The 15,252-nt window shown below is 44.6% G+C and overlaps 1 protein-coding gene and 1 long non-coding RNA gene across 2 annotated transcripts in view; one reads left to right on the top strand and one right to left on the bottom strand.

Annotated features, from left to right (window-relative positions):
• Nucleotides 1–12,882, top strand: part of LOC146363593 (uncharacterized) — a 45,474-nt gene extending 32,592 nt beyond the window's left edge. Inside the window, exons 9-20 of the mRNA XM_084919462.1 lie at nt 387–3,386; nt 5,200–5,322; nt 5,925–6,068; nt 8,261–8,380; nt 8,551–8,700; nt 8,774–8,916; nt 9,847–9,979; nt 10,060–10,211; nt 10,481–10,577; nt 10,832–10,987; nt 11,566–11,729; nt 11,894–12,882. Coding sequence (XP_084775588.1) covers nt 387–3,386; nt 5,200–5,322; nt 5,925–6,068; nt 8,261–8,380; nt 8,551–8,700; nt 8,774–8,916; nt 9,847–9,979; nt 10,060–10,211; nt 10,481–10,577; nt 10,832–10,987; nt 11,566–11,729; nt 11,894–11,992 — 4,481 coding nt within the window. The 3' untranslated portion in view covers nt 11,993–12,882. The remainder of the gene's footprint in view (nt 1–386; nt 3,387–5,199; nt 5,323–5,924; nt 6,069–8,260; nt 8,381–8,550; nt 8,701–8,773; nt 8,917–9,846; nt 9,980–10,059; nt 10,212–10,480; nt 10,578–10,831; nt 10,988–11,565; nt 11,730–11,893) is intronic.
• LOC146363592 (uncharacterized) lies at nt 6,020–13,797 on the bottom strand. The gene is made up of 4 exons (XR_014799244.1): nt 13,694–13,797; nt 8,244–8,402; nt 6,291–6,357; nt 6,020–6,106 (listed from the first exon to the last, which is right to left on the bottom strand). It is a non-coding gene; the product is annotated as an uncharacterized LOC146363592 (long non-coding RNA).
• Nucleotides 13,798–15,252: the final 1,455 nt, after the last annotated feature.

Raw genomic sequence — 15,252 nt, 5'->3', positions numbered from 1 at the left:
CCCGACACCTCATCATTCAATGAATTACGTCATATAAAACACGTTAGTCGATGTCCTCCCCCGACCCTCAAGAAGAAAACGTACTTTTATCTGCCTCTAACCTCAGTCGTTATATTTCTTTCTCAACAGTGATACGAACAGGTTTGTCCGAGGAAAACAATAATAACATTATGATGTTCTCCTTGCAGGTTGAACATGGATGCTGCTGACCTGAGTTATGGTTTGCTCGGGCTGGCAAACTGTTGTAAATCAGGTTTCCTTAAAGGAACAATAATGATTAACAACCCTGCTTTCTTTCTTTGTTAGGTGTGACTTCTTCAGTATTAAGGGCATATTATGATGATCTTAACACTTAATCCAAATACTCACTCCCTTTACATCCTTAGGAAAGATATTACCAAGATTTCCCACGGCAGCTTCCCCTCCATATATTTCCAAAGAGCCCACTTTGACTACCCAGGCCTCCCTAGCACCTAACCAAGATGTTAGCAGCATACACCAAGACTTGAACCCATCAGCTGAGGGACAAATATTTGACCAGCGTGAGAAGACAGAAGATGTGAGCAAGGCTAACCCTGATGTCCAGGACAAAGACTCCTCAACTCCTATAATAATTGCCAGAACCAAACCTCTGGTCAATAAAATGTTTTCAATAAATGGCACCAGCCCCAAACCCATCGGAAAGGCCATATTGCCAAGGAAGCAACTGCATTTCAATGCAACAAGAGTTGTGCCCAGAAGGAGACCTTTTAAAAAAGTCTTGGAGAAGAAAAACCTTAAACCAGGTGTCCCCATCATCAGACAGTCTGTGTCAGACCCAAGTATAGAGGCATCCAGCTCTGACAGAGTTGATAAAAATAAAGCTATGCTGCCTGGAACAGATTCAGAAACAAAGATCCAAAGTAGCTCAGAGGAATCAGCGGCTGCTGTTGACTTAAAAGGGCCACCGCATGTTGGCATTGCAGGCCATGGAAATGACACTGGTCTCGTTTCTCCAGAACCAAGTGGGACCGTTCAAAGCCAAGAGAAGAAATGTATAAATAAAATCAAAGTGACACATTTGAGACTCCCCTTAAAAGATAGAGGCAATGGGTGTAGGGGGGCTGAGCATGCTGGCATGGTAGAGAAAAGTCCAGACCTGGGTTCACCGCCTTCTGCAGAGCCAGACCTTGATTATAAACCAGATCCTTTACATAAACTTTTGAAAGACACTTTTGAAAGTATGAACATCTCAACATTTTCTGTTCACCTGTCAAAATCATCAAACCTCTCAGTCAATGCAGACATAATTGGGAAACAGATTTTAAGAGGACTGAAGCCACTGCCATCACTCTCATCCTCTTCAACATCCTCAGAGTCACGATCATCATCGCATTCATCAGCCTCAAGGACATCACACTCTCCAGCTGCATCACCATCACCTTTATCCTCACCATCCCCACCTTCACCTGGTTCAGATGGATCAACAGCAGGATCATCGTCCTCGCAAATGTCTTTAATTCCATCATCACCTTCATCTTTACTGTCACCACCTCCATCCACATTATTGTCCCTTCCAACAACATCATCATCCCCTTCCAGATCTGATAAATTTGATTCACATTCAAGCAATGAGCTAAGTGAAAGCAGCAGAAGTATCTCTGCACCTGCACCACCCACGGACAGAAAACCACCACCAGAAGGTGGGGTACCTCGAATGAACACTCCTAAATATGGAATCAGGCGCCGTCCATACACAAAGTTTGGACCTTTTCAGAACAAAACCCATATAAATTCTAGATTCCGTCTCCCCTCCCATCGTATAAACCTTAGTCCTGAAATGACAGCAGAGAACAAACATCGGCCGACGAGCGAACTGTTGTCTTTACCATCTATATCTGCTTCTGAGGAATCATCCACTGTTAAGGCAAGTGTACCAGTGAAGGATACAAGTGGGTTAAAAAATGGGACAGCTACACCTGACTTATCTGGAGTTGAGCAAAACCAAAAAAATGTGCAGATAGAAAGACAAAGGATAGCAAATCGCTGTCCTCCATTCAAGAATTGCCGTTTTCTAAAAGGGGGACCTTTTCAGAATCAAACTCGTCGTATTAGACCTTTGAACCGTGAAACACAGCCACGCAAAGAGCAGGTGGTTTCCAATGAGTTAACAGCTACGTCAGCCCCTTCTCTTCCCAAAGGGCCTGTGAGAGATGCAGATGATGGTGGACTTGGGACAAGAATCTCCTCCACAAGTTCAGCCACTGAGTTTAATCGGACACTCAGAGGAAGAGGAATGTCCTCCTCCCATCACCCAAATACCAAACTGGGCTATATCTCTCGCCAAATATATGAAAGACGTTTAAAAAACGGAACCCAAAGAATACCTCAACGTCCGTATAACTATCCTCCTCGCAAGTATTTCCCAAACAAAGAGGTAAATGCAGGCAGCACTGGAAATCAAACTGGCCAACTGGGAAGCATATTAACTCGCCAGAATGTCCAACACCCTACGCATCAAATTCCAATTAGAGAAGGAGATCAAGATACTGCAGCTGACCAGATAGATGGTCAAACCAATGTCCGATCACAGACTGAGAATCTAGGAACTGGAGACAGAGCTGTGGGGAGAGAAGAAGATATTAGCAGTACTGATCCAAAGCTGCAAGAAATAAATAACAGCGGAAATCCTGGCAAAAGCAATGGGACTGGAATTCAAGGCAGACCAACAAAACAACATTTCACAAGTTCAAGATCCTCCAGCTCAGTCACATTTCCAATAAGACAACCAGCAGCAAAAACTGTTCCAGCACAGCATCACACCCACATTAGACACTACACCGGGGGTAGCCAAAAGAGTGAGAACCCACAAACATTTGAAAGTAAAACTAAGCAGACAAATCCTACATCAGATCGTTCTTCGTCTGGAGTCTTAAGGGAACCTTTGGACTTTGTGGAAGTCATAAACCAGACCACTGATGGATTCACATTGATATGGGACTCACCTGAAGGCAAGTACAAAAACTTTGTTGTGACGAGAAAAGACGGAAAAGAGGAGGACACAGAGCCAAAAGAAAAAGAGCATGACTACCAAGATTCTGGCAAAGAGGGAGGCAGGGAAGAAGAGAAGACGAATCACACGCCTAACAGGGACACCATTTCCCAAAATGTAGGTAGTGAAGATGAGAACAGAGTGCCTGAAAGCCTTGCAACTCATGCCCCAAGAATCCAAAGCAAAACAATAGTAAAACCAACAGAAAATGAAAAAACCTTCAAAAAAGTCCTTCCTGGTTCAGCTCGGTCCTTCCGGTTTGAGGATCTGCCCCCACAGCCTGAGTACACCTTGACCTTACTGGGAAAGGGCCCTGGCGTTCTGTCCAGACTGCACAAGCTTGTCATCAGTACAGGTACAAGCTATTGTAACAGTAGAAAAGATGAATTTCTACTGTGCAATGCTTCAAAATTACTGTCAGTGTTGTCAAGTCTCGTTCAGACGGCTCGATTCTTTCTTTTTGATCTTGTACCCGCGTCAGTCTTGGATCATTCAGAAGACTGTTCATGCAAATGCTAATAACTAATAATCACTCGTCTTAAATGTGACTAGAAACGTGTGCTTACCCACTAAATGCTTCCTCCATTGTGGTTTCAAGAGCTCGGGTGCTGTGGCGCTCTTGAAGACTGTAAGCTTGTGATTTACAGTTCCACATTCATCACTTTGTGTTTGTCATTCAAACAGTGGTTCAGTATAACTCACTTTTGCTGTTTCTTATTAATACATACTGATTTTGAAAAAAACTCTCGTGAACTTGTGTTTTCTGTTCATATTATATTTGTGCAGTCATTCTTCAGCTCTCGTGAATATGACAAATACTCATATTCATGACATTATAAAGATCAACACCCTCTCCACCATAAAAGACACATCCAGTTATTTGATGTCAACCCTCAGATGTGGATTTACAAAGCTGTTTGCCAGATAGTCCTCTTAGTTTGTTCTGGCCTAACTTGGTTAACAAACAACCTGCAGAACTTACCAGACTGCCACATGCAGAAAATTGATCAATTCTTTACGAAAACAAAAAAGGGAGAATCTTTGTTTTTTTTCTTTGTACAAACATTTAGGGAAGATTTTATGTACAAGAAAGCAAACAGCATTCCAACTCTGTTGTGCATGATTAACAGAGGAGGACCCAGGATTGAGCCTAGGGGAACTCCACTCAGATGCACTGTTGATACAAACTAGTTGATCAACTAAGTTGACATCAAAGACATCAGTAACAACATAACTCTCTTCATTCACTGCTACTCTGGTTTTTTCTCACTCAGGGTAAGCTAACAGCCATCTTCACTGACACCTCTTCACCTCTCTCCCAAACCAGGGTAAGACCACGGCTGGTCTCTCTGCTTTCGGTCTGTTTTAACCTTTCGCATTTAAAAACGAAAAAGTAAATCAATTAGTAAATCTGTAAATGTGAACATTTTACAGTTAAATCAGCGCTGTACAGTACTGATGCGTACTGTCAGTATTATACAGTACAACATCGATTTTATTACAAAGAATAGTCTAATTCTCTTTTGTAATATACAGTTTAAGTCATGCAAAAAATAAAACAAATATCATTTATTGAGTGATACCGAGTCCTTCTGAGTTTTGGAAAATGATTTTAACTTCTCCCGATCGTTTCCTGGTTCTCACTTCCAGCTCTAAACAGTTAGATTAATATCTTAATGTGTTTGTGTTCATTCACTCTGAATAATCTTGTCAAGTGGTCTCTTTATCTTCCTTTGTTTTAACGTCCTTTATTCCTGCCATGCCTTTTATTTTCAGGTGAGACCGAGCAGCTAACTACTGTATTAAAATGTCGTCACTCCCTCCTTTGCCCAGGAGCCATCTGCATTTAATTGTTACTTTATATGTCTGTATATGATTTGTATACTGTATATATGTTTGCATTGTACATATATACACAGAAAACCATTGGAGCACTAATAGCAAATGTGTGGATGAATAAATAATACTGTGCACACTGTTTTCACTCCTGACTCTTTTCACTCTACTTCAGTGTTTTTCACAAACCCAGTTATTATTTTTTCTTTCTCTTTGTGGAATTTTTGTATTTCTGCTGCTTGTTTTTGTCTTTTATTGATGTTTTTCCCTCCACTTCCCTTCCTGCCTTTCGTTTACCCCCCCTCTCTCGTTATATTCGATCTGCCCTCTAGGACCCGAGCCTCCCTCTAACATAGTCTTCAGTAAGGTGACGGAAAACTCTGTGACGGTGTCGTGGACCAAACCAAAAAGTAACGTCAGCGGTTTCAAAGTCACATATACCCATGCAGAGGATGGTGAGAGCCTGGATTCCTATTGTGCTTCATTTCTTATTGGCTAGTGAATATTTACGTAAGCCAGGGGTGGGCAACTCCAGGCCTCGAGGGCCGGTGTCCCTGCAAGTTTTAGATGTGTCCCTGATCCATCACAGCTGATTTAAATGGCTAAATTAGCTCCTCAACATGTCCTGAAGTTCTCCAGAGGCCTGGTAACGAACTAATCATGTGATTCAGGTGTGTTGACCCAAGGTGAGATCTAAAACCTGCAGGACACCGGCCCTCGAGGCCTGGAATTGCCCACCCCTGACGTAAGCAAAGGTCATGTCCAGTTTCTAGATCAGGGCGCGAGGTCACAGCTGATGAGTAAAGACGTCTGTTCCATCAGAGGTTTGGTTCAGTTCAATAACATTGTTTTCTCTGTATGATTGTTAGATCCTTGCTGTGTAATATAAAGCACCTTGAGGCGACTGATGATTTGGTGCAAGACTTCATGGAAAATAAAAAATATTGAATAATATATGACTTTTTATTATATGCAAAGGAGTTTGAAAACGTCGGTGCAAACTCACGTCTATTAGGATTACATGAATAAATAACTAATCCTGTGTTTCTGCATGCAGGCGAGCCGGTGTCGGTGTCTCTGGACTCAAAGGACTCCACCGTGGGTTTATCCAAGCTCTCACCTGGTTCTTCTTACGAGGTCACCGTCATCTCCACCCTCGGACTGGACGAGAGCGATCCAGTGAAAGACTTTGTAGTGACGCGTGAGTCACGCGCTGTTGTTCGCTGTGTTTATCTCAGCCTGAAATGACACACTGTTGTAAAAATTCATAATTGAATCCACACATGGTTTATTTAAACAGTTTCATGTTTTCCATTTTTTGTGCTTTTTTTTTTACACTGAAGAACTAAAAAGAATTCATTTGACATGTTTTTGCTTCTATATGAGAACTGGTAGTTTGGTAGTGTTTGCAGCAGGTGCTGACCTGGAAATGAGCTGCACAGTTTTTAGGCTTCGTCTGAGGAGACTCATGCTGGATTTATTCCAGTCATCTGTGATATTTCAAAAGAGCAGAGAAGGCAGTTCAGATGATTCCCATCCTGAACACAGAGTCTCACGGGGAAACTGGATGCTTTTTACTAATCTTTGCATATTTCACTGGTGATCAGTCTACATGTATTTGGTGATTATCAGACTGGGGCGTGTGTCCTCTGGAGTGGAAACTGAGAGAGAAACTTCAGGAGAATTATAGAAATATTCATTTCCCTTTAACTTTTAGGCTTTTAAATCATGAATATAGAGTAAAAACTTCAGTATTACAATACAGATTTATACTTGTATTTAATTGTTAGTTGGTTAACTGGCATTTTACTTTCTTCACCGTGGTCGTGATGTTTACTGCACTAAACTTCAAACCGATATAGCTGAAATGTTGCTGTTATAATTGTGGAGCGGGAGGTCAAGATGGGAGAAAGGTCATGATGGGAGAAAGGTCGTGATGGGAGGTCATGATGGGAGGTCGTAATGGGAGGTCAAGATGGGAGGTCAAGATGGAAGAAAGGTCATGATGGGAGAAAGGTCATGATGGGAGAAAGGTCGTGATGGGAGGTCGTGATGGGAGGTCATGATGGGAGGTCGTAATGGGAGGTCAAGATGGGAGGTCAAGATGGAAGAAAGGTCATGATGGGAGAAAGGTCATGATGTGAGGTCGTAATGGGAGGTCATGATGTGAGGTCATGATGGGAGGTCGTAATGGGAGGTCAAGATGGGAGGTCAAGATGGGAGAAAGGTCATGATGTGAGGTCATGATGTGAGGTCATGATGTGAGGTCGTAATGGGAGGTCAAGATGGGAGGTCAAGATGGGAGAAAGGTCAAGATGGGAGGTCGTGATGGGAGGTCATGATGTGAGGTCATGATGGGAGGTCGTGATGGGAGGTCATGATGTGAGGTCATGATGTGAGGTCGTGATGGGAGGTCATGATGTGAGGTCATGATGGGAGGTCGTAATGGGAGGTCAAGATGGGAGGTCAAGATGGGAGAAAGGTCAAGATGGGAGGTCAAGATGGGAGAAAGGTCATGATGGGAGAAAGGTCGTGATGGGAGGTCATGATGTGAGGTCATGATGGGAGGTCGTAATGGGAGGTCAAGATGGGAGGTCAAGATGGAAGAAAGGTCATGATGGGAGAAAGGTCATGATGTGAGGTCGTAATGGGAGGTCAAGATGGAAGAAAGGTCATGATGGAAGAAAGGTCATGATGGAAGAAAGGTCAAGATGGGAGGTCATGATGGAAGAAAGGTCATGATGGAAGAAAGGTCATGATGGAAGAAAGGTCAAGATGGGAGGTCATGATGGAAGAAAGGTCATGATGGAAGAAAGGTCATGATGTGAGGTTGTTTTGGGAGGTCAAGATGGAAGAAAGGTCATGATGGAAGAAAGGTCAAGATGGGAGGTCATGATGGAAGAAAGGTCAAGATGGGAGGTCAAGATGGGAGGTCATGATGGAAGAAAGGTCATGATGGAAGAAAGGTCAAGATGGGAGGTCATGATGGAAGAAAGGTCATGATGGAAGAAAGGTCAAGATGGGAGGTCATGATGGAAGAAAGGTCATGATGGAAGAAAGGTCAAGATGGGAGGTCATGATGGAAGAAAGGTCAAGATGGAAGAAAGGTCAAGATGGAAGAAAGGTCAAGATGGGAGGTCATGATGGAAGAAAGGTCAAGATGGAAGAAAGGTCATGATGGAAGAAAGGTCATGATGGAAGAAAGGTCATGATGGGAGGTTGTTTTGGGAGGTCATGATGGAAGAAAGGTCATGATGGGAGGTTGTTTTGGGAGGTCATGATGGAAGAAAGGTCATGATGTGAGGTCATGATGGAAGAAAGGTCATGATGGGAGGTTGTTTTGGGAGGTCATGATTCTTTTCGTAACTATTATTACCTTTATGTGTCTCTCAGTCCCCGACCCGCCGACACACCTGCGTGCCGTAAACGTCACCGACTCCACTGCCTTGTTATTGTGGCGTCCAGCGCTGGCAGCCGTTGATAAGTATTCCATTGTGTACGGCGCGGGCACAGGTGAGCAGGCTGTCTCATCTCACTGTTAATGCAAACACATCATGTCTGCATCATGTCAGTTTCTCTTGCGTGTCTTAAATTCACCCACGGCTCCTCTCTGCTACTCCTACGTGTTTGACTAAAGCGTCCAGTCTGATCATCGTTTTGAATGAGGCAGTTTGCTTGTGTAGGTTCAGAGGTGAAGGTCACCGTGTCCGGAAACGCAGCCGAGCAGCAGCTCAGCGGTCTGGAGGGATCCACCACCTACACCGTCACTGTAACCAGCCAGCTGGGCAGCCGGGAGAGCTCGCCGGCCACCACCAGCTTCACCACCACCGGCGGTCAGCGCCACCTTTGTCTGTAGTTTGGTTTGTGACCTGAACAAACACGAACCTCATCAGTGTTCCTCTCCAGGCTCGGGGAAAGTTGGGGAAGGCCCGCAAGACCTCCAGGCGAGCAACGTGACTCCACACACTGCCACGTTGTCATGGAAACCTCCATCAAAGCCTGTTGGTAACTACAGACTGAGCTATCAGGCTAAAGACGAAGAAATGAAGGTGAGCAAGTTTTAAAAATGATTTCCTGATTAGTCAGTGACTCGAGTTCAAGTCACGACAGGAAGCGAGGCTGATGTTCTTTTCGTGCCTCCTCCTATGATTTTTCTGTTTTAACTTCTGATAACACAATCGTCCGGCTTGTTAGCATCGCCTCTTTGAATCAAAGAAAATCGAATAACATATTTGTTAAATTTGCTGAGTCCTCTTGTCATCACCGTGTGCACATCTGGACTGTTTCCAGCACAGCTGCTTCTTTTAGGTCACTCTGTGGACGTTCACACTGCTTACACTTGTACAGGTGTGATTCATGCTGAAACGTCAGGGCAGGTGTGGAGTGACGATTGTGTTGATGGCCAAAGAACTGTTGAATCTTCAGTGTGCAGTGAGTCATATAAGGATCAATCATTAGAAGGAATCGCAGCAGTGATAGGGATTAGAGCAGGACCCTGGAGTCTAGACGCTGGTGGTGGTGAAGGCAAGATCGTGGCTTGGTTGGAGCTCTGAGTGGTGCTGGGCAGGGTGGAGATGGACATGAGGAGGGTCTGCACAGGAGAATGAGACACGAACAGAGCGGAGGCCGATCAGCTTGAAGAAGGCATGGACTAGAGCGATGATGTTTTTCGTAGGGACGTAGCAGCTGAACACCTGGGAAAACTCCCAGATGTGTGAACACAGAGCTTCCTTGTAGAGTTTAAACTTAAAGAGGTCCAGATGTGTACATGGCGACCACCTTAAAGAGAACCTCAGACTCATTTTATTATTTATTTATTCGTGAATATCAGCAGATGTTGAATTTGATGGTTGTTTTTCACCAACCGTCAAAGGAAAACGTGGATGAGACGTTGCTGTTTATTTTGACCTGACGTGTTTATAATAGCGTGCGTATCTCAGACATTCGTGAGGCCTGATTTCCGTTTGTACCGGCGGCAGGAGGTCATTGTGGACGGCTCGTTAACGCAGTACAACCTGACTAGACTCCATCCTGGATCCACGTATACGCTGCAGCTCCAGGCCGAAGGAGGAGGACAGTACACGTCCGCCATCTCCACAGAATTCACCACCGGTACTTCTTTGAGCCTTCGTCAGTGCTGTTATTGTTCGAGATTTCCTCCCACCCTCACCCTCCGTCTTGCTCCTCCTCAGGAACCCTGCGGTACCCGTTCCCCACTGACTGCTCTCAGGAGCTGCTGAACGGCATCGTGACTTCAGGCGAGGCAGAGATTTTCCCTCAAGGCAGACACGGGACGCCAATGACAGTTTCCTGCGACATGGAGACAGACGGTGGCGGCTGGACGGTATAAACTCACACCACAGAGTCATCTTTACTTTACGTGTGTTTGCCTAATTTAATTACTAATAAAACACTTCCAATATAGTCCAGCAGTATTTATAAAGCACGTTAAAAGGATCTTTAAAGACGGAAGGGAAAAATAAATAACAGTAAAACATAAAAGAAGGAAACTTTTTACGGGACTCGATGGAGACCAGCTCGCTTTCAAAGGCAGCCTCGTGTCAGCGCCGCCTGCACTGAGCAGGTCTCAGGTGTTTGGCTTCCTGTGTGCAGGTCTTCCAGCGGAGGAAGGACGGCTCCGAGAATTTCTTCAGACGCTGGAACGACTACGTGGAAGGATTCGGGGACGTGAATGGAGAGTTCTGGCTCGGTGAGAGATGCTTTTTAATATCTGAGTACAAATCTGCACAGGAACAGGCTCCGTGTGGTGAGGAAACATATTTGGAAACACGGATGGCAGATGCAGCTTCCACAGAGTGCAGTTAAAGCAGCAGATCTGAGCACAGCGCCAGTTTAACTGGAATGAAAGACATTCTCATCCCAGCCTTTTCTAATTTTTCTGTTCAATATGTCTGTTGTTTATTTTGTTTCCTGTAATAAAACCCGATAAACTCGCCCCTTCAGGACTCGCGAGTATCCACAACCTCACAGCGATGAGCAGGATGAGCCTGCGGGTCGACCTGCGAGACGGCGACAAGTCGGTGTTCGCTCAGTACTCGACGTTCGAGGTGGCCAAGAGGAACTACAAACTGACTGTGGGAGGATACAGCGGCACCGCAGGTAACACGGGAACCTGGAACAGGAGCCGCGATCAAAGGTTTTCAGCACCGCCGAGCTCGATTCAGGTTCAGATGTTTGCTCTGAACACCCTGATCGGCCTGGGTCTCATTCAGTCAGAAAAAGCCATCACACCAAGGTCACCTCTGTCCTACTGTAATGTCCAGACTGTGGTGGTGGTGATGGTGGGGGGGCGGGTTCAGGGAGCACAAGGCCCCTAAAAGCATGCCCCTGCCTGCACTCCTGGCCTCCTTGGTCTGGGACACTTCAGACTGAAAACTGCTGGACGGTCATCAGAGGTCAGCCTGACTCATAGCTGGCTGCTGCTTCTCACGCACGTCCATGCCAGCTGCACTTGTGCCCAACACAAACCTTTTCGATCGCACTTCCTGGTTACAGTTTCTTATTTTCTCCTGTTGTGGGAAACGAGTTTGAGGTTTTATTTCCACAAAGACTAAAATTCACAAAGGGTTGAATTAAGTCATCTAAATAAAACTCAAGGATCCTGAGATAATGAATCATTTAAGTAAATAAAATTATATTTGTTAATAAGGAAACTTCCTACCATGCTATCGTTTCAGGTGACTCTCTCAGTTACCACAACAACCGGATCTTTTCCACCAAAGACCGGGACCTGGCGCCCTTCATCACCCGCTGCGCCATGTCTTATCGAGGAGGCTGGTGGTACAAGAACTGCCACGAGGCAAACCTCAACGGCCTCTACGGCGTCAACACCAAACACCAGGTAACGTCATCGAGTCGCTCGGACGGATTTTACTTATTTTCAAGGAGCTGCTACAACTTTGAAATGGAGCTGGTTGAAGTATAAAAACAAACGTGTGTGTGTGTGTGTGTGTGTGTGTGTGTGTGTGTGTGTGTGTGTGTGTGTGTGTGTGTGTGTGTGTTCAGGGTGTGATCTGGACCGCCTGGAAAGGAAAAGACTTTTCTGTCCCGTTCACTGAGATGAAGCTGAGACCGGCAGCCTTCAGGCCTCCGTCCCGAGGATGAGCGAGAGAGAGGCTGATGATGATGATGATGATGATGAACTGCTAAACACACATGCTCAGTGTGTTACATGTGTGAACACACACATTGAAACGGGGAGCTCGGGCTCCTGTTAGAAGATTTGTATAGAGTCAGTTATCAGTATGTTACTGCAGATTGTACAGGTTCCTCCTTTTCACCAGTATTTTAAAGCGTGGCGTCTTCCTCCATATTTAAAGGCTCAGTTCACACAAATTATATCACCGCTGGGGTCCAGTTAGACAGTTCTGGTTTCACATGCAGATACTCTGAGAGATCAGAAGTCTCAAACTAGAGGACCTCGTGGCTCCTGATCCAAAGCAGACTGTGAGGCTTTCAGACCAAATAAAAGTCACACAAGCTAAAAAAATAACTCAAAACCCTCTTAGAAAGATTACCGGTACCAGTAAGTGCTCGGCTCAGTCAGATCTGATGGAAATGAGTGACACACAGGCCAGAAACGCAGCCCACACGTGACTCCCTGGTTTTTCCATCACTGTGTGCCTCAAATTTGAAAAATAAATAAGAACAAAAAACATTTTCAAGGACAAAATGATCCAAAAAACATTTTAGTGTTTCAGTCTGATCTGAAACACTAAAATGTTTTTGAAAGTTCAAGTCAGTGAAAGTTAATCAGGCACAGGTCCTGCTTAGAAGCTCGTTTAGCAGCAGCCCCACTTTATAGCTCAGCAGCGCCCCCCGGTGTTCACTCTCTGTGAGGGTCCTCAGGTGCACTGTGGCCCCGCAGTAAATGGAGACGGGGGAGTGAACGAGAGTCGTGTCTGTGCTCTGTCGCCTTCTCGTTCTGTTAACAAATCTGTTTTATTCCCTGTGTTCTGTATGAAGCCTCCCAATGACTTCAATAATAAAACAAGTGAAACTAAACAGCTGCACGGGTTCATCTGTTGGAGTCAAGGTTGAATTTCGACTAAACTCTCTGTTTGCAGGATATGAATGAAATCATTCTTTCTTTTGTTTAATCTTGTGGTAAATGTTGAATATATTAACAAAGAGCATGTCAGTGCAGTTTGAGCAGTGTCATTTACTCAAAGTTATTCTCTCTGTGATGCACACAAGGTGTCACTGAGTACATGTCACAGAAACTGCACCTGGATCAGCAGGAGGAAGAGGAGGAAGAGGAGTATCAGCAGTGCTGGGAAGGTTACTATGAAAATGTATCCCACTACAGATTACAGATTACAGATTACATGCCCCAAAATGTATTTTGTAACGTATTCCATTACGTTACTCAGTGAGAGTAACTATTCTGAATACTTTGGATTACTTAATATATGATCATGCTGTTTACAGCTACATGAATGTGATTTATTACTATTACTGAAGGTTACTCTCCACACCAACACCAGCTAGATTCAAACCTTAATATAAATGAGTAACAGCAGGTGGACATTAGGTAAGGCTGCACTTTTTGCAGCGATCTCGTATAGAAACTATTCCGTGCGTATATAAAACAGGTCCGCGGCTCCGAGCCGTAGTAAAGGGACCTCTGGCTAATACGTCGAGTTCGTGTCGGGCTCGTAGCTGAAAACTAGCTTTACTTTGTTGTCTGGGTCGACTTTGCTAGCAGAGACAGAGAGAGGCGTTGAAAGGCTGCTGCAACGGAGCTTATTGTTTCAGAGGAAAACAGGAACACAGCGTACAGCCGAGTCTTAATAGCTTACTTACAGCTGGGCTGGTCAGGCTCTCTTCTTGGCTGCAGTGGTTATTATTATATTTACATGCTTCCAGCTCCCGTTTCTGCTCGATGACAGCTCGTACTTTTCCTTTTCCTCCCTCCCTCGCTCACAGACACATCACGGGTCCATCCTCCCTGCAGCACGGACTACACTGCCCATCAGGCTGCATGCTTTAGGGAGATGCCTGTAACACTTAATAAAGTTACTCATATTTTGAATTTTGAATACGTGACACTGGTACATGTATCCCGTTACTCCCCAACACTGAGTGTCAGTACAACTACAACACAGTGTAGCTGTTTAGTGTTAAACTGTATCTGAACGTAACGGTACACAGACAGGTCGGCAGGTGTTTTTCTCTGTTTCGACTCCAGCATCCACGATCTGTTTGTAGGTGAAATACATCTAAAAAGCAGCAGTTCTCTCCCTGTGGTGCTGAAAGGACACTTTAAAAGAAAAACTGTTTAAAATCATTTATGAATGTTTGAAAATGTGAAATCTTTGGAAAATCTAAACAGCAGCAGCTGTTATAACCGTCTTTGTGCTGCATTTTGTCACAGCCGTTTATGAAAATCCCAGAAGGGAATCTTTCCTGTTGTTACTATGAAAGAGGACTTATAATCTGCTGTTTCTGTGTTTGTCCTTTCAGTACAAAGCTGCATGATCTGTGATCTTCTAGCCACCAAGTCTGACTGCTCATCATGGTCTTCGTAACAGTGGTTTTCTGTCAGAACAAGCAAGGAAAGCAGTGCTGATGCAAAGTTCCTCCTTTCTCAGTAAATATGTGCATCAGTTCTTTACATCACTGCCATGTTGTGGCAGCAGTTGTGATGAAAGCTCTGCTTGTTTCAGTTTCACAGGAAACTGCAGCTCTCTCTGTCCACCTGCTGCTAACAGTGACTGCAGCATTGTGGAGAAACCTCTGGTCTTTGACTGTAAACAGATATGTGAGGCAAGCTGCTCCTGGTTCGTCTCCACTGTTCTCAGATCAGTTACAGTCTTTCAAACAGTTTATTGTCACGTGTCACAAGAAAAAAAGGCATTTCTCTGTGCAATGAAATTCTTTCTTTGCTGTCCACCCACACGTGCCGATTAATATGTACAATAGAAATAGAACAGACAAATACAACTAGTACAAATGAATAAATGAAGACAGAAAAGAAGACAAAATGTTGAAGGTGAAACAGAGATGTGTGCAAAAGAGCTGCGATGACCTGATGTGCACAGAATGATTATTACTGTTCAAAAAACAAGTCAGCTGTTCAGGAGTCTGATGGCAGTGGGGACGAAGGAGTTGTTGAGTCTGGATGTTCTGGATTTCACACTTCTGAACCTCCGCCCGAGGGCAGAAGAGTGAACAGTCCGTGTTGGGGTGTGTGGAGTCTTTGAGGATGGAGGCAGCTCTCCTCTGGACTCTGCGACGGTAGATGCTCTGCAGAGAGGGCAGCGGGGTCCTGCTGATCGCTCTCTGCAGGCGTTGGCTTTGTATGGAAACACAGCTGGCATTAGCAAAAACATGAGCTTCAGTAATTTATCATCATATTATAA

Source organism: Perissodus microlepis, chromosome 22, assembly GCF_051167445.1.
Source record: "Perissodus microlepis isolate ML-2025 ecotype Zambia chromosome 22, ASM5116744v1, whole genome shotgun sequence".
NCBI classification, from domain to species: Eukaryota; Metazoa; Chordata; class Actinopteri; order Cichliformes; family Cichlidae; genus Perissodus; species Perissodus microlepis.
Note: the sequence above shows the minus strand (reverse complement) of the source record. Positions and strands in the feature narration are given on the sequence as shown.